At 43.0% G+C, this 25,645-nt stretch overlaps 1 protein-coding gene across 29 annotated transcripts in view; it reads left to right on the top strand.

Moving 5' to 3' along the window:
- Rg (A kinase anchor protein rugose) overlaps nt 1-25,645 on the top strand; it is a 409,256-nt gene that overhangs the window by 245,878 nt on the left and 137,733 nt on the right. For all 29 annotated transcript variants that reach the window (XM_076445944.1, XM_076445973.1, XM_076445931.1 and 26 more), the window contains one exon: nt 8,015-8,119. In XM_076445944.1, coding sequence (XP_076302059.1) covers nt 8,015-8,119 — 105 coding nt within the window. The remainder of the gene's footprint in view (nt 1-8,014; nt 8,120-25,645) is intronic.

The following is a 25,645-nucleotide window of genomic DNA, read 5'->3' as shown; positions in this document are numbered from 1 at the left end:
ACTTAATGCAAGTAAATAGACGCCAACAGCACGAGTCGGCTCGGCGAGAACTTGAATTATTCATGAAATATTTCGCGGCAAGTAAATCTGTTGCGACCAAGCGACACTTAATTCCCGAAGTCGATCGTACGGCTAAAACCGTTTTACGAATGTACGCGCGAAGCCTAACCGAACACGAGAGGGTTCGTGTGTGTCTTCAATTCGTGAAATAGGAATAAAGTCTGCTGGGAAAAAACCAGGCGTTCACTTCGACGAAGTTTATTGGTAAAACCCGAAAAACAGAGTTGAAAAGGGAGACGAATGGATAGGAGAGGGGAAAAGCGATGAGTATAAAGGGACACGGTGAAAGAGGGGAAAAAAAGAGCAACGGGGATAGAGGAAGACGACAACAAGCTGGTCCTCTGAAATTTCCCGGGATCGCAGTTTGCAAATGTCCTGTCGAAATAACCTCTGGCACACCGCCCCGGCGAGAATTCACTTTGGCAGATCGAGTGGAGCCAGGCCATCGCAAAAATTGCATACAGACAGACCAACTGAATCGAGGGGATTAAGAAACGATATGCTTGAATTCGAAATTCCGTTGAAATTTATCGACACGGAAAGGTAAACAACGACCGAGCTCTCTCTTCCTCTCTGTCGAAACGTAAAAATTGCGAGGTGGACACGAACATTTTATTACAATATTAATCTTCGTTCGCGATAACCAGCATCCTCTGCAGTTAATCGTCATTTTCTGGAATTTTGACGTTGTCTGATATATCACTTGGCTATACTACTTGTGCGAGACATATTCTCTAGCACCACTTGCTTGCAGTTATATTTTATAAAATCGCTAATCGTTAATACTACTTGATATGCTCCAGTTCCTATTCAAAAAATAATCGAGTGCAGCTCGTCAAGATTTTCCTCGAATTCATCGATCACAGAGAAAATTAACCTAAATTAGGAATGAGTACACTCGAAATTACGATTAAGTAGATTGCACGGTGGGTATGTGTTTTCGACTAAACGAGGATCGCCATTCGATCAAAAATTGATCAACTCAATGGAATTAGTTGCGTTGAAGCACCTGTTCGTTGTTTCACGCACCTGCGAAGCTTCGCGATCGCTGTGTATGTTCTTTGCGCGCGAGCCGTCATCGATACTACAAATTCGCAGCTTTGTCCTGGACCCTGCTTCTTGACAGTTATTCGCTGGAGAATTGACGTTTTGGAACACACGTTCGAATGATTGTGTCCGTGCAGGGCTCTTCTGCTGGAAGTGCCATCGGAACACGTTGTTGTCGATGTTAATTGCTTGCACTTTCCATTTGTTTCAGTTTTACTCGATATTTTCGCGTACCGATATTTCTTTTGTCGGCGACCGAAAAACATGTCATTGAATTCTTTATTTCTGTATTTTGGAACACTCTGTATACAGATGAATCTCACGAAAAAATGTCGATAAGCTCTACACGCTGTCGCGAGTAAACGCGCGAGCTCCATCGCCCGCTAGCGTTATTATTATTACAACATAATGCGGCGGGAAGAAAACCGTTTTTCCTCGATGCCATGCCGTCTTGAGACTCGATTGAAAAGCTCCGGTAACGTGCAAACAAGCTCTCGAGACCCGGGCTAACACGATCGAATACCTCCTTCGTGAACCAGAGTTCCTCGGAGCTTCGAACACCGTTCAAACGCCTGACAACAACCCCCGAACAGAAATCGATCTTTCGGTAACATTTGTTTGCGCCCGTTTCGCAGCGAGCTATAGTTAGCCCGTAATAAATTATGCTTCAATAACGATGGGGAACGCCCGAGATTAGGTATTGGGTTTCGATAATAACGAGGTATTAACTAAAGTTCAAACAGTTCCGATCGCTGCGTGCCCGGACGCTTTATGAGCGCGCTCAGTTCCGAAAGATGTATCGATCATCCGGATTCGATGGCGGATGCCAATATGCTCGAACTAAAAGAAAAACTTCGTGCCGGAACATCGGCGAAAAAAAGTTCCAAGAAGAACGCCAGCGTCACGAAGTTTGTCCTGGTTCTACCATCGCGAAAAACAGAATATAGTTTTTGCCTTTTCTTCTCTGAAATTATTCATTTTCTTAACGCAAAATTCATTCATGTATACGATTCCTGACGATTATGAGAGACTTCTAATATTGTCGTGATACACGACGAATACGTTTATATATAATTCGTTCTAAACAGTTTTTACCTTTACTTAACCTCCTTAACTTCGTTAATCATTCAACAACGAAGCCATAACTAATATTTGGATAAAGGACAAAATTTTTCCGATTCTCGTTAGCTATTCAAATAAATTCCACGTCTATTCCGCGGATTGCAAACCCTAATTACAAGTGGTAGATAATTTTTCGCCGCTGTTTATACACGCTTGTCAAAAGACCTCCACGCGGATGCGTCTAATAGCGGTGTATCTTCAGCATCGGACTCGTCGTGGTCACTGTGTTTTTGCTGCTGAATAAGCGCGTTTGGCACGTACTGTACCGGCTGGCTGTTTTCGACTGACAGAAACATAGAAGGTGTAAAAGCAAGTGGTATCCAATTAGCGGTCGGCTCTGCTGGCCAGCCCTAATTCACCGAATCCCATTTCGCCTTCCCTCGCGTGTCCATTCTCCCGCGAATCCGAGTGTGAACGATATATCGAGCCGCGTTTACACACGCTCACGCACACCTCTAGCCAGATCTATACAGGGTGTTTCAAAATAGGCGATGCCCGGAACATGATGCTCCAAGATGAACTACGCTGCTTCTCGGACACATCTTCTTGTGTTTCTACTTGTCGTACATATTTTTTGGCACCACTGTTTGCTAGACAGATCCTTTGCTGTTACTACTCGTCACACTTCTTCTTTAGTGTTACCACTGGCCTGTGTTTCTACTTGTCATACATATTTTTTGGCACTACTAAACGCTAGGCATTGTCTGAAGTTACTACTCGTCAGACGCGTTATTTGGCACCACTACTTGCTAGACGGATCTTTTAGTGTTACTACTGGCCTGAGACATTCTTTGGCATTACCACTTATGCGATTTACAAGTTGGCTATACTACTAGTCTGACATATCCTCCGCGTTGATACTTGTCTGACATGTAAGTTAGCTACACTACTTGCCTAATCAATATATGATTGACGTGATGACATTGATGTGAGGCACTTCTATCTGCCTGACATATAAGTGGGTTATACTACTGTCAAAGTATACGTGTCGAAACACACATTTCCCATTATTGAGACAGCAATGGAATCAGGTTTGCGCAACCATCCACGCCGTACACGAATTTCCCAATGTCGAATTACCCCGTAACACAATCTCGGACGGAAATATAAAGTTTAATGAATGCTAATAGAGTCCTCATTTGATTTTTCATCCACGAGAATCATTCGCGGGGAAGATTATCGTTAACCGTTCAGATTGGTCCCTTTAAATTGGCCCATGAAAATGTAAATTTACATGAATATATGCCATCTCATTATCCCGCTCATTATCACTTTTAAGGTAATTCATTTTTCAAACACGCGCGGACGTATGCATGAAAAGTGGGAAATACGGTAGATCATATTTTTGGTTCCACCAAATTCTTCTATTTAAAATTGAAATGAAAATGCGTACAGCATTTTCTACACGATGTTCTTCCGCGAAAAATCATTTATTCCGTGTACTCATATTTTCTATTAGCCAGCCAATTTCACGGGTCGTTCTACACGTCACCGCAACGTCGTCGCGTCGCGTCGTGAATCAAGCAAAGTCGAAAATCGTAAGTCACGGTCCGTCTACTTTTATTCGGTTCGATTCGAGGCGACGGTTTAACATGTCGAGCCGGGATCCCTTTGTGTATCCTCTGTATGGGTTGCTCATGGAAATGTCGTCCGCGAACGTTTGCCCGGGAGAACAATCGGGACCGATCGAGTCTGTGTGCCACATCGCAATCAATTTGAAGCGGCGGTGTCAGCGGTGAGTGCTCGTCGAGTGCAAACAGTGTAGTAGCGACGTTACTTTTTCGGGTGGGGGAAGCCTCTTATGAGCCTTCCTGTTCTCGTGATATTGGGACACGTTCCTTTTAGAATTGTCGAGTGACTATTTGAATGTAGGACGTACGAAGCAGAGCTAGAGCTTGGAGATCAAAGGAGATTGTTATTTGTACGAGCGGCCCGCACCTGGCCACGGCAGGACACCTTAAAATAATTACGTCGCTTGACCTAGCCGCGAAACGTCTCGGGACAATTATTTACATCCTCCGAACGATCTAGACGGCAATTGAATTTCTAATTGAATTTCCTCAACGCGACATCTGGAGGACACGAGCCGGCTTAAAATTCTTATTCATGTTCTTCGGATAGCACTAGGAAATATTCATGCGAAACTGGGATCAGTAGGGACGCGTTAAAGTAATTATTCCGATCCTTAGAATAGTCTAGACATCCTAAATCATACAGTAGCTACTCACGGAATTCAGAGCCTGCAAGATTGTATTACTTATTCATATTGATCGGAGAACTTAAATTCCACAGGATGGGTTAAAATAATCACTGTCTTAAAATTATTATGAACATCCTTCGAATAATCTGGACAGCAACATAAAATAATAATTAACTAGATCTTACGAGCACGCTTTTAAAGAATGGTTTGCACTTCTCGAAGAGACCTGGAGCTTTCAGAGACTGTTTAAATTATGTGGAACGTTAGCTTAGGTAATAGGAAAAATTCGCGTGACCCATATGGCGAAGGACGCAGTCAGCGAAGCGATAAGCACGAGAGGAACACGGGACGGAGCGGCGCGGCCGCGAATTTCGGGAACGTGGAAAAATCTCGTTGGCAGAAGCCCATTTCGGTACATCCATCGTGGGGTATTTTGGCGAACGTCGTAGGATCGATATTCCCGGGAACCCTTCTATTTTTCAGCATCGTACCGCCACCCTTCTGATCCCCGGTATACGATTCCCCCGGAATTTCGTCGAGTGCCGTGGGGTCAGACCTCGAAGATGGTAGCCGGGCTACCGTCGTACGTGAAATCGTTGTACCAAGTCTCCCCGGCAATAACGTCGGTCCCCATTTTTTTTTCTCCCGCGGAATTTATTTTTCTCGAGGGGCGCTCGTGAACGACGACTACGTGACAACGAAACCTGCAACTCATCCGCGCCACTTGGACACCCACTGGCAAGAGCAGAAACAGCGGCGCCACCGTAACGTTCTACTTCAAGCAACACCGACGAGAGATAATGGTCACTGTACTTCATACTAACCGTCGGAATAGTGTCGAAATTCTTGCCTCTCGATCTCTCACGTAACACTTGAATTCTACACGTTTCTCTAGATACAGTGACTCTCATTAACCCTTTGCACTCGAAGCAATTTTAATTCGAAAATCAAGACATTTCTTTCAACCCAGATCATTTTTTATTCTATGTAATCTTTTTTACATTGTGTACATCAAATTTAACCAGTTTTCTCATACAACAGTTGAGCTCGTTACAATTTGTAGAATACAGACGAATTTAATAACTTCAAAACTGTTTTGAATAATGGTGTGGCAATTTTTACTGGCGCCTCAGACTCGCCATTCGAGTGCAAAGAGTTAATAGACAGCAGATTTTACGCATTTATGAGAAAGATGAATAGGTGGAATTTAAAAAAGAAAAATCATTAGCGAATTTTAAAAGTACACTGTTACATTATTTTTAATCTATTAAATGTGTATAATATTATATTAAAAAGAAAATAAATTTCTATTTCGCTGCAGTTTGTTGCTATTCAGGTGCAACATTTTTATTTTGCATAAAGATCCGCTGTCTACCATTAATATTCGGACGCACTAAAAATAACGATCACTATCGGAATATACGATCTGAACGTTTTTTATAAAAGCTGGAGCGATTAGTTTACTATATGATGTGAAGAGATATTTTTTCAGAAATTGCAATTGGTCGGTTTTGTAGAGAAAATACTAACAGTTGCATTTAACAACTTTTTCATGTGAAAGATTTACATTAATATCTATTTCTGAAATTCTTGAAATTAAAAAGGCTTTCAAGAGCAGCCCACACATGTACTACAAGTAAAATTACGCTGACAATTTAGCTGAAATTGGATTTCATTCATAATTGTGGGTAATTATACATATGTTAATTTAATCATTCAACATCGTCTACGTTCAAATGAATTTTAATTAGCGAAAATTTGGTACTCATACTGATCACTAAATTTATGAATTGAAGTGTATGCTGTATGTAATTATAAAACCTTATTAGTATTCTCTCTGCAATTCCGACAACTCGCAACTTTTCTCAAAAAACTCTTTCGCATTGTGCAGCAAACTAATTGTTCGAAAAAGTTCAAATCATATGGTGCAATATTAAAAAAGTTGTGTACATTAATTTGAACATGCTCGATCGCAGATTTAATGCTTCTTCCTACTTCGCAGGAGACGCGTGTTAAAACAGTAACTTTTTCCCCGTAGTCGTTGTTTTTGTGAGAAAGTTTAAAAAACAGAAATTCGAGGAAAGAGCTGCGGTTTAATAATGGTGAACGTGGCAGATATAATATTTCCTTTTGGAGACTTTCGAGGTGAACGAACGCTTTGAAAAGATCAAAGTTACAAGAAAGTGGGTCGGGTTACTTCGGTGAGAAATAGGTTGGCTACTGTATTTTACACAATGGTATCCGAGAGTCGAAAACTGTGTCGGAACATTTCATTGGATATAACACATTTTTATAGAATGTTGTAATCGAAAAGAAAAACTTTTCCGACAGTTTTATTTGATTTTGCATAAATGATCGTTTAGGAAGGATCAACTAGACATCAACAATTCAGATCATCCTACCGTTTTAAATCATTCAACCATTTCTAGGCTCTCGCAGCCTCTAATATTCTACACTATCGCTGGGAACTGGAGAATTTTTTATGGGACCCCAGATGATCCATAAATCGCTCCGCACGCGTAGATCGGAGGACTTGAAATTATTCGCGTTTCTGCAAGTGTAAGTCCGCGGAACACGTTGAGAGCTGGTCTTCTTCAATTTTATAAACGGTCTCTCGTTATACGTGAATTTTTACGAGCTATCATAAAAATGGCTTCTCGTAGGCGGGACATAAGCAATTCATGATCGATATCGGAGACTCGAAGTTCTGTAGAAGACAGGACAGGGATGGGCAGAGGCGACGGGCGATTCCGCCGGAAATTACGTCCTTGGCGTGGAGACAGCACTTCCGGTTTCGCTGTACATAAACCATTTTCGATGTAAGAAGAGGCTGGCGAGTGTACGCACCGTTTCGTAAACCCTTCTTCGTGTTTGGGCTCGATTTATCGGCGACCGGAGAGGATAAGTCATCGATTAGGTCGCCTCGACGCGGTGAAAACACATAAATTCGCGGCGCGAATGGCGCGTGAATGTTTCGAAACCGAACATTTCTGTCGCCCGTTGTGCATTCAGTTTATCGAGACGCGTAGAAACGAGGCTCGTATTTTCTGAACAGTTCTCGAACTTTTAGAGGACACTTTTCGCAGATCTGTATCAGTTAAAAATATTCTGTAAATTTTATAAGAATCAATGAGTCAATAAGTCAACTCACTGTGCGTTCGCTGTTCCATCGAGCATGCGCATCGATGCAAATACACCCCGTGGCAGAATGTTTCCGATCAGAGGCATTGATACGGATTTTAGAGAAAACATTCACAATTTGGAAGTATAAAATATTACTTTACGGAGTTAAAACTGATGGAAAGTGAAAAGGGGCTTATTGAAGAATGAAAAACAACAAAATAAGATAACCTTCCGTTTATTATAACAAAGAAACGATCAAATAAACAAAATGTAACAGGGAAAAAATTTCTTTCTTCTTTAATATCCGTATAAAATCGCCTGATACCGATCATCCTGTACATTAAATGATTTTTAGCAGCGATTTCTGGAAAGGTACTTTCTCGATCGATTTCGGGGGATATTTGTCTTCTCAAGAGAATCGCTCCCGTCCGCTAAGACTAACCGCACTCGTTCTGTTTACAGCTGGTGGGCGGTGAATTCGATATGGAGCTGAACTTCGTGATTCAGGACGCGCAGAACATCAGGCACATGCTGGAGCTTCTCGATCATTGCCCGCCCAATCTCCAGGTAAGCAATGGGCGTTAACGCTCGGCTCGATCAAACTAATTATCGAGCCGACTCGGTTGTTGTTCACCCTCCAGCGATTCGATTCTCGACTAGAACACCGGCGATCAATACGGTCAATACTCGTCAACTATCTGGCGCGTAATTAATTTCTCGCACGGTTTTTTCCACTGCGAAATTGCCGCGCGATCTTCGTCTTGACATAGGCTGCGGCTCGACAAGAGTCAATTCCATGTCGCCTAGTGTTCGAGACGATGCTAAAATGAAATTGAAAGAAATGGTTATCGCGAGACAATAGTTTTATAATATAATAGCGTCGAATACACCTCGAACAGGATCGAGTCGCGGGAAATTTCGTTTCCGGAGAGAGTCGACGAATTTTTCTGTCGTTTTGCGCGAGGAATTTATCAAGCATTGTCAACGTCGCTCTCGCAACCCAACTCGAACCGGATCAATCGGAATTTCTCTCCGATATGGCCGGAAGAACGGCACGTTGTAAAATACGCTGCTCGTTAGGGGAGAGCGATGTGCAGCGACTCGTTCCGATCGACACTGTGACGCGAGAGCGAATCGACTCTTTTTTCCCTCTCCGAGAGATGAATAAATCGACGCGGGTTTCGAACATTCGGAATAGATCGCTCGAAACGAGCGAGACCGATTCCCGTTTCTGTTCGTAGCGTCGAACCCGAAGAATATCATGAAATGCGATACTTTAAACTGCGGTAAAAATTGTTTCCACTTGTAGCCGGGTTTTCGGCGAAACTCATTTTGATTTACGTATACATACTTTAGTGCGGGTCATTTTGAGTACAATGGGTGCACGTGTAGCATTTCACGTGCATAATTCATCCTCATTTTAATTTGTATAAGTTTTAGGACATTAATTTTAACTCGAAAATCATATTTCTTTCAACCCAGATCATTTTTATTCTATGTAATCTTTTTTACATAGTGCGCATGAAATTGAACCTGTTTTCTCATACAACAGTTGAGCTTTTTACAATTTGTAGAATACAGACGAATTTAATAACTTCAAAACTGTTTTGAATAATGGTTTGGCAATTTTTACTGGTGCCTAAAAGTCACCATTGTGTACCCAAATTTTGCTTTCGAAAATTAGTGACTGTGTCCTAAAAATTAGTACGAATTATAATACAGATACGTTAATACACATATATTATATATAAATATACGTGAATTAGTACACGTGCACCCGCGTAGTTAAAATGACACGTACCGAAGTACGCGTACGTGAAATAGGGATCTCTAATTTTGATGTTGCGAAAGCAACGGGTTTCGCGTTGAAGTGATTAAGACCGCCGTCAGAATGCCTTCGCTCTGGCATTAGGATAGAAAAGCTTCGCGAATAATAGCAGGTCCTTAGTCGCCGCGTCAAGCAGAGGAAAACCCATTTACTGTTTCTCGGGGAGTGTTGCTAAACTTGTACTAGCTTGTTCGCGTCGCCGCGAAAGAAGTTTCGATGTTCAAGTAAATAGAAATTTAAACTGTGTACACGGGCGCAAGTTATAAGGTGCTTGTTCTACCTTTCCCGCATTCTCCGTCCGCGGCGATAAGCAATCTCTCCACGGCTTCACTGTATTCGTTACGTTGTTCCTCAACGAGTGCTTTAATCGAGAAATTAACTGTGTAAGACAGTTTCGCGTGTTGTAAATAAACACGTTAAATATTGACTGATCCTTGATCATTCCTACTACAGAAATAACAGATGAATTTTCCTCTTTATTTACGTGAAATAAATTCCAAGAGAATTCTTTATCGGAAGATGTTTATCTTTTCGGTGCTTGATCTGCTTGTAAAGAAAACCGACTCGCTCGACGGAGAAAGAAGAAGCGGTAATATCGCCTCGGAGTGTGAACTCTCTGCGTCACGCCGTCCATATAGTCTCGGTTGGGGTTGACATAATCTATTAGAGATCGATTTCTGGGGTCCTCAGAATCCCGTTCAAGCACGTCCCTGAAATGTTAATACTGTTAAGGGAGTTTCCAGGTTGCTATCCCTAACAGTACACGGCGGTCTCCTATGTGCGCGGGTGTCTCTTATATATACATATACATCGAATGTCCGCAGAAATACGTACATACGTATCTACATATTGTTACGATGAAGTTGCCTTTCCCCTGTGATATTCTGAAGTTATCACAGAGATCGAGTGAAGTCGCCTGTCAGATCGATATTGCGGTATCCGGACAACGAGTTTGTTGATAAGAAGAAGAGAGATGTTAGATCCTCTCGAGTGATTGAGACGAAAGCACACATTATCGATTGTTCTCCTTCTATTGTACATTTAATAAAGTTATAGTTTCGTTTATTATTATTATGTGTTCTCCGGCAAGACCACGCCGAAGCCTTCGCAACATTGGTGTCAGAAGTGGGATTACGGGAGATAGCACCGCAACAACATCCACTTCGGGAGTAGAAGCGATGATGTTGCAGACGCTTTTCGAAGCCCTCCAGAGGAACATTTCGGGGCAGTTTCAAGAGCAGCAGAAGATCTCAGAACAGAGATGGGAACAGGAGAGGACCCGGTTTGAAGAGACGGAAGCAGCAAACAGGGCCGCTCAAGCTGCGAGGGAAGCTGCCTTGGAAGGACGTTTCGGGATCCTGGAGGCTCAGTGTCAGGTGCTCTCGCAAAATCTACACACGCTTGTACAGCCGCGATTAATTAACTCTACCGAGAACCGTGAACCTCAAAATGAAAATATATCTGTTCTTAACGGGTCTACGTTTCCGGTTCTTCCGCTTTCGCAGCAGGATCCTCCGCGCGATACGGTGGGCGGGTTTCGTAGTGTTTCAGAGTTAGGATATACCGTGAAACCGCCTAAATTCGACGGTAAAGCTTCGTGGGAAGAATATCGGATTCAGTTTGACACGATAGCTCGCGCGAATAGATGGGATGAACCGAGGAAAGCTTTGGCCTTAGTTGCATCTTTGGAGGGCCCTGCTCGAGGAGTGTTGACTTCTCTTTCTGTGGATAAACAAAATGACTTCCAGACGATAGTTTCGGCATTAGAGTTCCGTTATGGGATAAAAAATTTTCGAAATTTAAGTTATGTGAAGTTTCAAAATTACAGGCAACGGAAAGGGGAGTCGATTTCTGAGTTGGCGGCAGAAATTGAGAGGCTTGCTCAAGCTGCATTTGACGAATGCCCTTTCGAAAGTAGGGACAAACTCGCGGCCTCTCAATTTGTAGCAGCATTGGCCAACGAGGAGATCAAGCGAATATTGAGACTCGGTGGTTTTACATCTCTGAGGGCAACGGTTATTAGAGCCCTAGAGATTGAAGCTGTTGAGTCCATTACTGAAACCTCATATAAAAACCGAAACGATCGCTACAAACCTTATTATTTTCCGGAACGAATTATCCCTGGACGGAGTTGGAGAGAACGGGAGAGCGATCGAAGACCGGAGGAGGCGTTTCGTCCGAACAGGAGCTACCAGCAGAGGACGAGTTTCGTGAATCGGAATACAACGAATATTAACAGTAATAGAGAAGATCGACCCAGGGAGTGTTGGAGTTGTCGGCAGCCTGGACACTTTCAGAAGGATTGTCCGAAGAGGCAAACGCAGAAGATGGGAAACGCAAAGAAGTCACAGTAGAGGGGGAGACTGTGACTTCTTCTTCTTCTACCCCCGTCGTGCTGAAGACTTACTTGAAGAAGAATTGTACGGCCATCGAGGGATTCATCGATGGAGAATTGACTTCGATAGTAATTGACACAGGATCGAGTGTGAATCTTTTAGGGACAAATAAGTTCAGTCCCAAAAGTAAGCTTGGCGCGGCGGAGGGACTTCCGGAAATGAAAATTGTGTCCATTTCTGGAGAGAATTTACCGATTCAAGACAGGTGCAGATGTCTGGTTAAAATTAACAGTTTTGAATCGGAGGAAGATTTCTTCGTAATTAATATGGCGGAGGAGTGTATTTTGGGAAATGAATTTCTCCAGAGACACGCGTGTGGGCTCGATTATTTGGCAGGAAAATTACAAATAGCTGGGAAGGAGGAGGTCAGCTTTATTGGTCGAGGGATGAAAAATAAGGCAGAAGTAACTTTATTGGCGAAGAAGAAAGAAGTTACTCCGGAGGAGGAAAAGATGGTTTCACTTGTGCCGAAGCATTTAAAAGATCTTTTCCAGCGTTGCTCTACCGTCTTATCTCCGCCGCGGAAGATGGCGTTTGCAGAAATAGCACATGAATTTCAGGATGTGTTTGCAGAAAATCCTGAACATGTTGGAAGTTGTGACGTTGTCCAACATAGAATTGATACAGGAGATTGTGTACCAATCAAACAGGCACCACGTCGCCTTCCTTTCCACCGACGAGACGAGGTTGAAGAGTTACTCGCAAAGATGGAAAGGCAAGGAGTAATCGAAGAGTCGAAAAGTCCATGGTCCTCTCCTATCGTTCTTGTGAAGAAGAAGGATGGAAGCACTAGATTCTGTGTGGACTATCGCCGGCTTAATGATGTCACGAAAAAAGATTCTTACCCATTACCGCGAATTGAAGACACGCTAGATGCCCTAGCTGAATCGTCTTGGTTTTCAACGATAGATCTGCAAAGTGGTTATTGGCAGATTATGTTGCATGAAAGGGACCGTGAGAAGACCGCGTTCTGCGTGGGTAAAGGACTCTGGCAATTCAAAGTGATGCCCTTCGGACTTTGCAATGCCCCTGCCACGTTTGAACGACTTATGGATACGGTATTAAAAGGCCTTTGCGGAAAAATCTGCTTGGTGTATTTGGACGATATAATTGTTTACGGGCGAAGTTTCGATGAGAACATAGAAAATCTGAAGATTGTTTTCGTACGCCTGCGTCAAGCTAAACTGTTAGTGAACCCGAAGAAATGCAATTTCTTCTGTAAAGAGGTGCGTTACCTTGGACACATCGTTTCCGAATGCGGAATAAAAACGGATCCGGAGAAGATAAAGGCAATCCAGGAATGGCCGGTCCCGAAGAATAAAACGGAACTAAGAAGTTTTCTTGGGCTCTGTACGTACTATAGGAAGTTCGTCAGGGATTTTTCTGCCATCGCTAGGTCACTACATCGTCTGACGGAAGAGAAAGTTACCTTTGGATGGTCAGAAGAATGCCAGGAGGTGTTTGAGTGGTTGAAACAACGACTCTCTGAATCTCCGATACTGGCTTACCCTTTGGTAGATGCAGATTTCATTTTAGATACTGATGCGTCGAATTTTGCCATTGGAGCTGTTCTCTCGCAGGTTCAAGATCAAGAGGAGAAAGTTATTGCGTATTTCTCGAAAATGCTAGGAAAAGCTGAGAGGAATTACTGCGTGACTAGAAGAGAACTTTTGGCAATAATCAAGTCTATTGAACATTTTCACCACTATCTGTATGGTCGAAAATTTTTAGTGAGGACTGACCATGCTGCGCTCAGATGGTTACTGTCGTTTAGGAATCCAGAAGGACAAATGGCTCGTTGGATAGAAAGACTGCAACAGTACGATTTCGAAATTAAACATAGGGAAGGAAAGTTGCATATAAATGCAGACAGTCTGTCAAGAAGACCATGCGAGGTTTCGCAGTGCAAATATTGTCATCGCCTTGAAAAGAGAGAGTTGAGAGAAGAAATATGTAACAAGGAAGAACACGTTTACAGGTCGATCTGTGAAGATGCCGGTTCAGAAGAATGGAAGAGAGCACAAGAGGACGACGGAGAAATTAATTTCATATTACAAGAGTCAAGAGGAGTGGCGAGGATTGGGCGGAGTAGCTTCATTAAAGAATTATTAATTCCTCCTATCAACGTCCTGCTCAGGGTTTTTGGGTGGTTTTTCCCCTGAGACAGAGGACAAATGTCGGGACGTTTACTGTCTGACTGAGGCCACCAGGGTAAATCACTTAAGTTTTCGGTTATTGACTTTTCAGACAGTGGTTGACATGTCAGGGAGCTGTCATTCTGACGTGAAAAGGTTAACGACTACGTATTGAAGATGCTGGTTAATTAGAAGCGTGAAGGTTGAAACATCTACAGAGGTGAACCTAGTCGCGGACGGGACGCCCGCTTTCTTCGAAGGGGGGAGTAATGTTACGATGAAGTTGCCTTTCCCCTGTGATATTCTGAAGTTATCACAGAGATCGAGTGAAGTCGCCTGTCAGATCGATATTGCGGTATCCGGACAACGAGTTTGTTGATAAGAAGAAGAGAGATGTTAGATCCTCTCGAGTGATTGAGACGAAAGCACACATTATCGATTGTTCTCCTTCTATTGTACATTTAATAAAGTTATAGTTTCGTTTATTATTATTATGTGTTCTCCGGCAAGACCACGCCGAAGCCTTCGCAACAATATGTATGCGTCTGTATACACATAGGAGGCACCCCGTGTCATTGAAATCGGAGCCAGGCGCGGCCGAATATATTTGAAACGTGTTGTCCCAATGAACACATTTCACGTATTTTTATAGTACCGATATATGCACCTCGACTCGTGACTCGAATCACTTATGAAGGACTGACTCGATATTATACCATAGAGGGTTGAAAATCGTAAACTAATTAAAAGAGATTCTGCAGGATGCAACAGGAATTTGTTTAACAATAGAGAACGTGTGCAGGGTCGTGTAAAAGTAAATAAAGCGTATTGAAAGCTCGTACAAAAGGAAGTAAAGCTTGTTAAAAAACCATGCACAAGTCAATTAAAAATGTACCGTGTAAAAAGAGATCCGCGTGTACGTCGAACTGAAACAATGGTCGGGCGAGTATTGAGTGGAGCGATCGTTTAAGTAAACACCTAAAAATGAAGAACAATAGATTTCGTTCGCAAAATACAGTAGAGCACATCGTCGAAAATTATTTTGATAAAATTTAGTTCATTACTCGACGCAATAGAACAGGTGCAACCATGAACGGCTTAATTGGGATGATAATAAGTGGAATAGGAGCGAGTGTGGTCAGACAAGGAGTGCAAAGAGGATTTGACAGGTAGACGAGGGGAATCTACTGTTAGGAAAGTAGAATAGCTTATTCTAGAATATTGTAGCGAAATACAATAAATCAGAAAGGGAATTCATTACGCGTTTTCTAAAAATATCCGCCCTCCAAAATCACATTACGGCAGGAACAAAAGCTTCCATAATTCTCCGAATAAATTATATAAATCTGCGTAGTGTAAAATGTAATGAAATGTTCTGACTTCGAGTTCTGAAACGAGAGATCCGAACGAAAGAGAACTAACGACCAGACAGAAGCTTCTGCCGGTAGATGAGCCTCGTTTCCTCATGAATCGGCGTGTATTATGACTGACGCAACGGCAATTTATATTCAGTGGGCCACCGAGAGGTAACGAAGCGTCGCGACTCGACTTCGAAGAAATTCAATCTAAATTTCCAATGAAATAAGGAGTCGATACAGCAGCGCGGCGCGGCGGCGGGTTGTATACTTACTTTCAAAGTCGGAGCCAATAACGTTCCCGGCGACTTTCATTTCGACGCGGGTTGGCCTTACGGCGGCAATTTACGGTCGGCGTGGTGGTCTCGGGGAGCCTGGGGATCGAACGTTTCTACCGAGTATCCAGGAATTACAATTAAATCTAGAGTAGGTTGCCTCGTTATTTGCCGATAGCCACCTTACAAGCCGGGACGGTTTTCAAAGGGGCAATTAAAATGGATGAGACATCGTTCAGCCGGTGAAACGGAACGATCACCGGCCCACGGAAAATATATCGTTGCCGGGACCTTGGACCATACATTAGATGATTGCGTAAGTTGAACACAAACTTCAATGGTTAAATTTTAAAGAATACAGCTTTATTAATCGATTATGTAGTCACCATTCTTTCCTGCAATTAGAAAAGCACATTTATGCATTATTTCGTAAACGTTTGCAAAAATGGTGCAACGTTTCATAAGGAATCTTTTCCCAAGTATTATATACTTAATATCGCGTATATGTATATTGTTCTTACTATTCTTTTTGTAGGAATAAGGTAAGTTGCTAGGAAATAAATACAGATTTCATATAATCAACATCTACATTAATATTTAACTTTTTTCAAATTATAATTTCCCCTCTAACACTTTAGATTCGCGGCACTGCGACTTCTGAACCGACTATAGCACTTTAATACAACGATCACAAGAAAACTGAGCAGAAAGGGGTGGGGAAGAAAAGTAGAATCGGTCGGCAACCGCGTAGAATTTCATATTGAATCTTTTCATTAAGGAAATCCGCCTTTGCCGGTGCGCGGCGATCCAATACTCCTCGAATCGAGTTCCGCTCCTGTCCATTATCGTACGGCCGTGCAAGCTCAAAGGGCCGAACAGCTCAAACCGTAGGAAACAGAGCTGCAATCCTTCACCCCATTCCTCTTCGTCCCGTCCCCAACTCCCTTCCCCATGCGATGCTTTTCTTTGTACGGGCATTATGAGATAACGAACACGCTGCGGAATTCCGTTACGTTATCCGCTGTTTGTTCGCTGTCCGACGAAACTACCAGAGATCCTCTTTATTATCGCGTTTCTAAAGGCTGTTATCTCTGTACTCCGCAATTAATCGTGCGAACGCAAATTGGAATGAAATTGGATGGATTCGTTACTGGCCGCTCGATCGTCCTTCTGATTTCTCCATGTTTTCTCGTTCATCGAGAAACGGGACGACCAGATTGTCCTCTTCGAGACTTCGTTTGTCGATCGATGATTCGCGCGAACAACTTTAACAATTGTTAACTCGTCGAACGGGGAAACACGGTAAACCGTATTCAGGCTACTTCAGGTGTACACGCGGCTACCGATGTCGTATCGATGAAATGTAAATTTGGATAACTGCTTGCAAACGTCATTCAGCCCGGTGCAGCTTGCACCGTGCATTTGTCTCATGCATATGCCTCTCTCGCATCGGCGAAACCTGTGCACCGAATTTACAAGAGCATTAAACGGCAACGTAAAACCCGAAGTAATAAACGTTTCATAAATAATTTACCTACCCACAGTGACTCCCATTAATATTCGGACACTGTAAAAAAGACTTTTTGATATTGGACCATATTTGAACTTTTCTCAGAAGTCTATTTCTTTTCAAATTGCACTCAAATTGTAAATTTGAAGTTGCAAAATATGAAAGGAAACCCTATATCTAAACTGCGGATTTTTACGCATTTATTTTTCAGCATTATGAAAAATTAGAGAAATCCAAAAATAGTGTATGCTGTTTTTAGGTGTAGAAAATTATTTGGGGATGGAATAAATTTGTATTTAACTCCTGCTGCCCACAATCGCTGCTGAACATTTTTATTTTGCATAAAAGTTCTAATCCTACACTATAAAACACTATAACGCGAAGTATACTTACAAATCGTTCGGGGTCTCGTGCTCCTACGTGAAAGATGAATGAACGATCGATATCACGACTTGATATCGGTTCCGCGATCGTCGATCAAGACTGACAGGCCGTCGTTGATTCATCTCTGTTGCGGGGAAAAATGTATATCGCGGAACGGAAACGTTCATAGGAATTTATGGTATCGGTCCGCTGGACACGGCACGGCGAACTATATTAAATTCGAAACCGGCGCGGCGCGGCGGTCGTGTTCGAATCCGACTGCGTTCCGGCGTGTTTATGTGAACAATTTGACGTCGATGGCGGCGCGCGGGTAGATTTAACAAGTCCGCGATGCTCCCCGAAGTCCATGAATAACTCGCGGCGCCGGTCCGCGGAACTATCGGCATGATTTAAGCGTTAGAACTTGGATATTGCTCGATTACCCTGCGCACTGGCATTCATAAATTGCCCGACGAGTTATGTAGTCGGGAACGCGGATCTTTCGACGACGGTGCGTGCAGAGTGCTGTAGGGTGTGTTGATTTCCGTGAACGCAGGATGGGAATAAAAATCGAGAAAATACAGAGGCTCCTATCGAACAGCCATTTATCAAATTCGGTGCCGTACTAACGAAACACAGACGCGGTGCATAAATCTGCAATGTTGTGCCGGCAGCCCCTGGATATTGGATCGCTTCCAAACGAGTCGAACAAACAGAAAGCTAAACACGAGACATCGAACAGAGAAATTCGTTGCAATCGCTGATTCTTCGAAGACGGTATCTTATAATTAACATCAATATTATTGTTCTAATTTACGAGGATATGTGGCCAGACAAGTGGAACGAGGCCATCTGGGCCGAGGCAAGTGGAACGAGGACTGCTGTAGTCGGACAACAAACGTCGCATTTGCATGATGAGCGGTTTCCTATGCAACATAAACATTTTAGTAATTAATACATTGGACATTCATTCCTGTAAAGAGTAGCGAAATTATAATTTTGCGAAAAATGACGCGGGATCCTGCGGGATTATTGCAATTGCCCTAAACGCAACAGCAATCTAAAACGGGATCGAAGTTCAGCCGCCGGCGTCGACGCGTTTTACGCAATATTCATGTCGCGGCGTGTAGGGAATGCAACCGCAGCGAGAAATCATGAGCGGACGGTTGCATACTGCATGATGCAGGCGTGCGGATTAACCCTGTAAATTTCCGCGACAAGAAAATGTACATGTCCTCGGCGGGGCCGTGCAACGGGATCGTCGCCGCATGCAAATGAAGATCCATCCGGGAACGAAACGTCGAAGGTGGAATCGATTAGCGTGGGCTAACCGCTATAACGTAATTAACCAACAAAGGGCGTTCGGACCTTAGCTTTTGTCGCGGCGCATTAATTCCGCCCGATGAATTACGCTCCGCCCCGGATGCAATGTACATTTCATTTGCTCCGACGACAAATTAATAGCGCGGTTTCAATTACGTCGACCAGCTTCGATTGGTCTATCGAGAACTGCGAGCTCGATCAAGGACACTCGAAACAGTTTCCATCGATTCGCATTCACGCTCGTTGTAGTCCAGAGGCAACGCAATTTCACATTACTGAAAGATTCTTTTGCAAATTGTTTCTTCCGCCCTCTTTCTTAAAATTATTTACTTTTGGTAGATTCGTCCCAGCTGTCGAATAACTCGATCAAACCTCGACGATGAAGAAATTCGCTCGACTGCCTCGCTATCTCGTGAATCACGCAATTATACAAACGTAACTGCCGACCATAACTACGTGTCCTATATACGAAACACTACAAAACACTCCACCCAATGTAAGTAATTAATATGCAACGTGTCGCCGGTAACTATGCCCGCGCACGAAACATGCCACGTAGTATGATAATACAAGGGCGTGGAAGTGAAGTCGAAAGCGCAAGACGACAAAATATTGGGTCAAGTTTAACTGCCTGGCATCGGCTGCAGACACCCACTGTTGTCCCGAACTTGAAACTCGCAAGATGAACGATCCCCTATTTCGTGTTTTAAACTGAAACGATTTTCGAGCATCTACATAAACAATTGGCATTAATACTGGATCTGCAACGATTAAAGACTTGAGGATTTGTAATCCTTGATTTTACGAATGTTCAGAGTCCTGCATATTTCAGGCAGCATCAAATTATGCTCCTGTGAATTATTCAGGTCTTGAATGTTTTATTTACCCTTTCCGAGAGATTCAGCTGAATCTCTTCAATAGTCTCTCTGAAACGTCACTAAAAATTGCTGTTCCATTATTCAAAATATTGCTTGCATTATTAAATATGTCGGTATGTAATCAATTACTAAGCATGTTGTTTAGAACGGAATTCTTCTAGCTGGGAAGAAATGTTTCATTTCCGTGTTACGTACTTTCTTTTGTAGAAATACGAACCGTTCGACGGTGGATTCGTCGACCATACAATTCAGAAAATCATAGGGAATGTGAATCATAAGAAATTAACTGGCTGAAATATAAAACAGTGAAAATATAAAAACTCTAAGGATATTGTTATGTTGTAATGAATTTTGATTTAACCACTGGTTCCGCAATCGGTCTAGTCGGAAGAAATGTTTAATTTTCAAGTTAAAATTGCTCAGAGTGCAAAGGGTTGAAGTTATTAATGAAAGCTACAAATTTGTATTCGGTTCCTGCGCTTTTATTTTGTTCGGGCAGTTGATTGTCCTTATCCAGCAGAACAACGCGTGATCGGAAGCGTCGAAATTGCGAGCCGGTCGTTCCCTCGCGTGCCTATCATTTTCGTGTGGCCGTCACGGGGACATTTCGTGACCGTTTCACGGTTGCGATCACGAACACAGAAACGCGAGTTCACGCACGAATGTCTTTGGTTATTAGCCCGGCCGGGATATTAATCCCGGTTAGTGGCAAGTATCGCGATAATGGCGACGCTCGCCATTATTGCGGTCGTCTCGGATTTATGTCGACCGTGGTGGTGGCTTGCTCGATGCACCGCACGGTGCACCGGCCTGGCACAAGTCATCGCCGGCTCCATGGCCGTCGACTCTCGCCGCGCAGTTAATTGCCCGCGGATCGACGCGATGGGAATTGCCGTTCGAATTAAAACACCGTGCCCGTCGAGAGTTCGATAACATATTTTCCGTCGTTAGACCGGTCGGTGAAATTTCCTACCGAAAACGGCAAACGTAATCGCTGCGAACCTACAGCGCCGGAAACGGATTCGGATTCCGCTCGGAATAACACTTTATCGTCGCGATATTGGAACAACGAGCTGTAAACGCTCCGCAAAAATTGCGAAGCCAAACGCAGCTCGATACACGGCCACTCTCATAATTGCTGGCACACATTTCGAATCAGAATCAAACTACTATCAGGACCAAACGACTTCAGCTTCCTCTGCCAAGCTACTTCGCAGGTAGTCGCAAAATATGTGGGCACCGCCTGATTGACTTAAAACTAAGTCATTTCGTTTTCTTGAGGGAAAATGAAAGCCAATTCTTTATCATTTGGAATAAGTTTGCGATTTTTCAGGCAACTTGATGATTCCTTTTGACTAGATTTACAGAAGCCATAAATGCATAAAGATCCACAGTCTAGTATTTAATAACAAACGGAAGCAACGCCGCCTCCACACGAAAACCGATATTACTTTACTCAAAATTTTGTAATAAAAAGAAATAAAAGAAGTTGCTTTGACAACGTACCCATTTGTGCTCGCAGCGAAAATGTTGGACGATAAAATGGTGAATATATCAAACAGCGGTACGTTTTACGAAATCGTATCTGTTCCGATCGCCTTCAAAGAAAACAATTGATAACCACAGCGCCGCGTGGTATAAATTTCAGGGATTTCTGTATTAACGTCGCTCCGACTGCGTCGCATATTCGGCAGGATTATGAATGCGTTCAATGGAAGTATAATAAAGTTTTCCTTCGCCGCGGATGTGCTAGTGGCAACAAATTATATTCCGCTCGACAAACAAATGGTTGCGGCCGCCACTGGGAAATGTATTACCGAACGAAGTAGCAACATTTTATTCAATGCTCTCCCTTTTTAGCCAGCCGCTGGTTTTTACGACAGCCTGTTATTTATACGCGTTCGTGGATTACACATGGCGGCTGGACCCGCCGAGCCTGGAGGAAATGATTACACGCGCGGCCGCGCATCGAACTTCATAACGAACAACGTAACGTTTTCACCGGAATAATTTTTCGCCGGCATTTGTTCCCGGCCCCGCGTACACACTTTGAAAACGTTCTTTCGTTTATTCAGGCTGTGCGCAAAAATCCACGCGCGCTTCGAAACCGGATATCGTACGCAACAACCACTTATTCACGAGCTCTCGAATACCATTCGTTATTAACGCTCCGCTGAAACCAAGCCCGCGAACTTCGCGAACGGCTCGGAACTTCCGGACAAACATTTTTGCGAAGTTACCCGACCGCGTGTGTGTTAATGCTTACCCAGCTGCCATTCTGCAGTGAAACTTTCGTCGGAAACCACGTCATAAATCACGCTGCACGCGTGACCATGCGTCTTCCTCCGTCACGGAAGAGAATTCGCAACGGATTGGTCAAATGTAGCTATTAGGTTGGAGTCGTTTTATAAAAATACATGTTTAATATTATTCAGTGATATAAATTCCCATTATTTTGTTTTTGCTTATTTCAAATTCGACAGAATTTTCCGTTGAACCTAATAGAAAGATTAAGGTAATTGAAGTGGATACCGAATGCGATCGGCGCGGCGTTCAAAATGTTCCGGTCCGTAAATGCTCGAACAATTGAGCTTGTGTTGATAAATAACATGTCGCGGGGACGCTCGCAAACTCATAATGCCGGCGTAAAGCCTTTCCACGTCGCTGTGCATGACAGATACAAATTTCAGGCATCCCGGTAGGATAATCGAGAAGCCGCTCGAGATAAAATCTAAATCACCAAGTACTCTCTGCGACAAGCTCTTTAAGCGCCGGAGAATGATGCGACATTATGGCCAGTTCTCAAAGGAAGAATGGCAGACAGTTATGATTCGGGGGCAAATACATATCCGCAAGAAATCCCAGACGGGGATCCGGCTTCCCCGAAGAAAAGTAATTAAGGTCGTTCTTGCCAACCCTCCAACCGTTCTCCGCTCAAACACTACTAACGACACGACCTCATTATTGTACCAAGATAATGTTAATCTCCTGCGGCGTCTCAAAATTACGTTTTTAATTACGCTGTATCCTCTCCGACCGCGCAAATTGGGGGACGAATATTAGCGAAGGCCAGTGGGAAATTCTCCGGAAAATATTTCCATCAGTCCCGACGGATTAAAACATTTATTTTGTGGAAGGTGAAGAACGTTCTTCCAAGCAGCGAGTCTTTAAAAATTCATTCGTCGAAACTATGCGCTAATTTACACGGATAATTGCGTTTTTAATATTGCACGGCGAACAATCCTTTGCGCGACAATTACGCGCGCTGTACGTAGCAAAACGCCCGCCGCAGTTCGAGGTAGTCAAACAGAGCGCAAACGAAGTTCCGGAATTGTTTGAAATGTACCGCAGAGTCTTACTGCTAATTACTCGCACGCAGACGGCGGCGCATCAAACATTTAAACACGATTCATTCGGTTACACGGGAGACGCGGCACACTAATCGCCGCTGCGAAACTGAAACACGAAATGCACCGCGTTCAAAGTCGAGTGAATTCGTAACATCGCGTTCTAAGTTGTTCGCACGTGTTTTCGAAAACAATCGATACAATTATCGGATTCTAAAATGTCGTGAATAGACTGCGGAATTTAACCTTCATCCCTCATTTCACATACTGAATCTGTCTCTCGGTGTCGAAATGATACGGTGAAAAATGGACAGCAGATTTTATGCATTTATGACCAAAGTGGGTAGGTGTAATTTAAACAGTAAAAACATCAGAGATGAATTTTAAAATACTGTTATACCATCTTCAACTTGTTAAACATATTAGGAAAGAAAATAAATGTCTATTTCACTCCTGATTGTTGCCGTTCAGGCAAAAAATTTTAACTTTGCATAAACATTTGCAGTCTAGCAATATAATGTATATATTTCAGTTATATTTTATTTTCCAAAGAAGATCTATTTTAATTTAAATTTATGTAGATTTAGATCTTTTTTGCAGAAAGGTCCGCTGTCTAATGATAAAAGATCGATGAAACAACAAGGTGAACAGTTATTTCTCGATGTTTTTTTATTCAAATTGATGAGTTAACATTTACATTTCGCATTAAAAAAATGAAAGACACGAAGTTTCGGGAAAATTTACCTACAAAGAACAGAACAGGGTTGTGCGATGAGGATTAAACAAAAATTGATAAGCCTGGATGCTCACACATGTTGTACGGATCGAAGAAAATGCGAAGAAAATCGATTTTTAAAAAATGAAGAACTCGAATGCCCCTCGCGCGACTCTCGGGGCGTTACAGGACGCCGGCGCTGTTTTTCGCTGTTGTTTTTCCCGGTTTTGTGCGCCGTTTCAGCGGGGTGAACGGGCGAGACAAGAGAATAGCGCGACGATGCGGCGCGACGCGCCAGGGCGTTGTCCCATGAACGATTTCTGTGACAGCGGCGTTCTCTTCCCGCACAATCGTGCACCGTCGACTAGATTACGTTCCAGGAATGTTCAAGCGACCCGGCCCGGCCTCGAGAACTCGCGCTATTTGAATAGAGCTCTTCACGATAACCCCCGCCATTCCGTCGCAGCTCGCGCCCAGCGCGAGATTGTTAGCGACAGGAGCAAAACGGGAAAAATCGCGATTCTGTTGCTAACGCGGAAATATAGATGGCTTGGGCCGCGATAACCTGGAATCCGCGGTTCAAATACGCGCCCGGCGAATACTGGGAAAGGGGAATCTCTCTGCGAAAAAATGTTTGTCACGCCGCGGTACGGTCTCTTCTCTCAGTTTTATGTTTTATTGTAGAAAATCTCATCAGAGATTTATTTCAACGTAATACAGAATTCGATAGAAGAATGACAACCGAGAGAAATATTTACGGAATGAGAATATAGAAATACTTAAACGTGTAGAACGTTAGAACGTAAAACAGTGTAGACGTTCCAACCACTCATGCTTGTCTGAGAACTCTTATGAAAACACTTATATAATGTCTAATGTTTCTTCTCAGGTTTTGATAAATTGTGAAATTCTGCGTAAAAAAGTGTTATACAAACTTAAAATGAATAATAACATTTACCAAATCACGTTACTCGAACAGCTGCGCGAAGAAAATTATGATGGAAGCATGAAAATGTACGATCCCGACGATACAGTTGAAAATTCGCAACTAAAATACGGAATATCAATAATCCCGTGTTTAATGAACCTAACACAACTCGAAAGTTACTGAATAGCTGAGAATCTGACTTCTATAGCCGCGTTTCCCAGACTTCCCGACATCCGCCAACTTCCAAATCTACGGAGATCTTTGAAATCTCCCGAAGTTCCCGTCTTACCCCGCCGGTTCGAAACCGGCGCAAACCTTTCGTAGCTTATTTGGCGATCCCGTTCTATTCAGACGAGTCGAAGTTACGGTCCGAGCCGAAAATATGGAAGCTCCGCGAGAGGACGAAATCATGACAGATGAGCCATCGCGGCAGCGTATCAAGAGGCGAGGACCGTTCTCTTCTATCGGATGCTCTCGATCTGTTACAGAAAAGTGAGACAAATCGCTCTTAATGGGGACGATTTGTTAGGGGATACTGAGAGGGCCGAGCGAATATTCCGCGAGTGTGATGCCACCGCGTAGATGACTCGGGTGAGCCACCGCACCGGAAATACCGCGATTCGAAAAAATCCATCGGGTTACAAAGCCGAACAGTGAATGTACAAAGTAATCGTTAGACTGCGGATTTCATGCATTTATAACAAAAATTGGTACGTACAATTTAAAGCAGTGGACATATTTAAAAAATTCAAGAACATCAGCGTATTAGTTTTAGTTCAATAAAATAATTAAAACGAGAAAGAAATTTTTATGTAACCTCTGTGTCTTCGAATCGACGTAGACATTTTTTATTTTGCATAAAGATCCGCAGTCTAGTAATCGTACACCTTTTAAAACGAATAGCTTTTCTAAAATTGTACCTAACTGTTTGAGTTTTTTTTTGAGACGTTAGACGGATTAGTTTGCTAGCTAATGTGTATATAATTATTTTTAAATTGGTTATTGGTCGTCTTCGCGAAGGAAAAAGTAAGGGAACGATT

The sequence above is a fragment of the Lasioglossum baleicum genome, chromosome 2, assembly GCF_051020765.1.
Source record: "Lasioglossum baleicum chromosome 2, iyLasBale1, whole genome shotgun sequence".
NCBI classification, from domain to species: Eukaryota; Metazoa; Arthropoda; class Insecta; order Hymenoptera; family Halictidae; genus Lasioglossum; species Lasioglossum baleicum.
The sequence above is the reverse complement of the archived record's forward strand: the minus strand, read 5'-3'. Positions and strand labels throughout refer to the sequence as shown.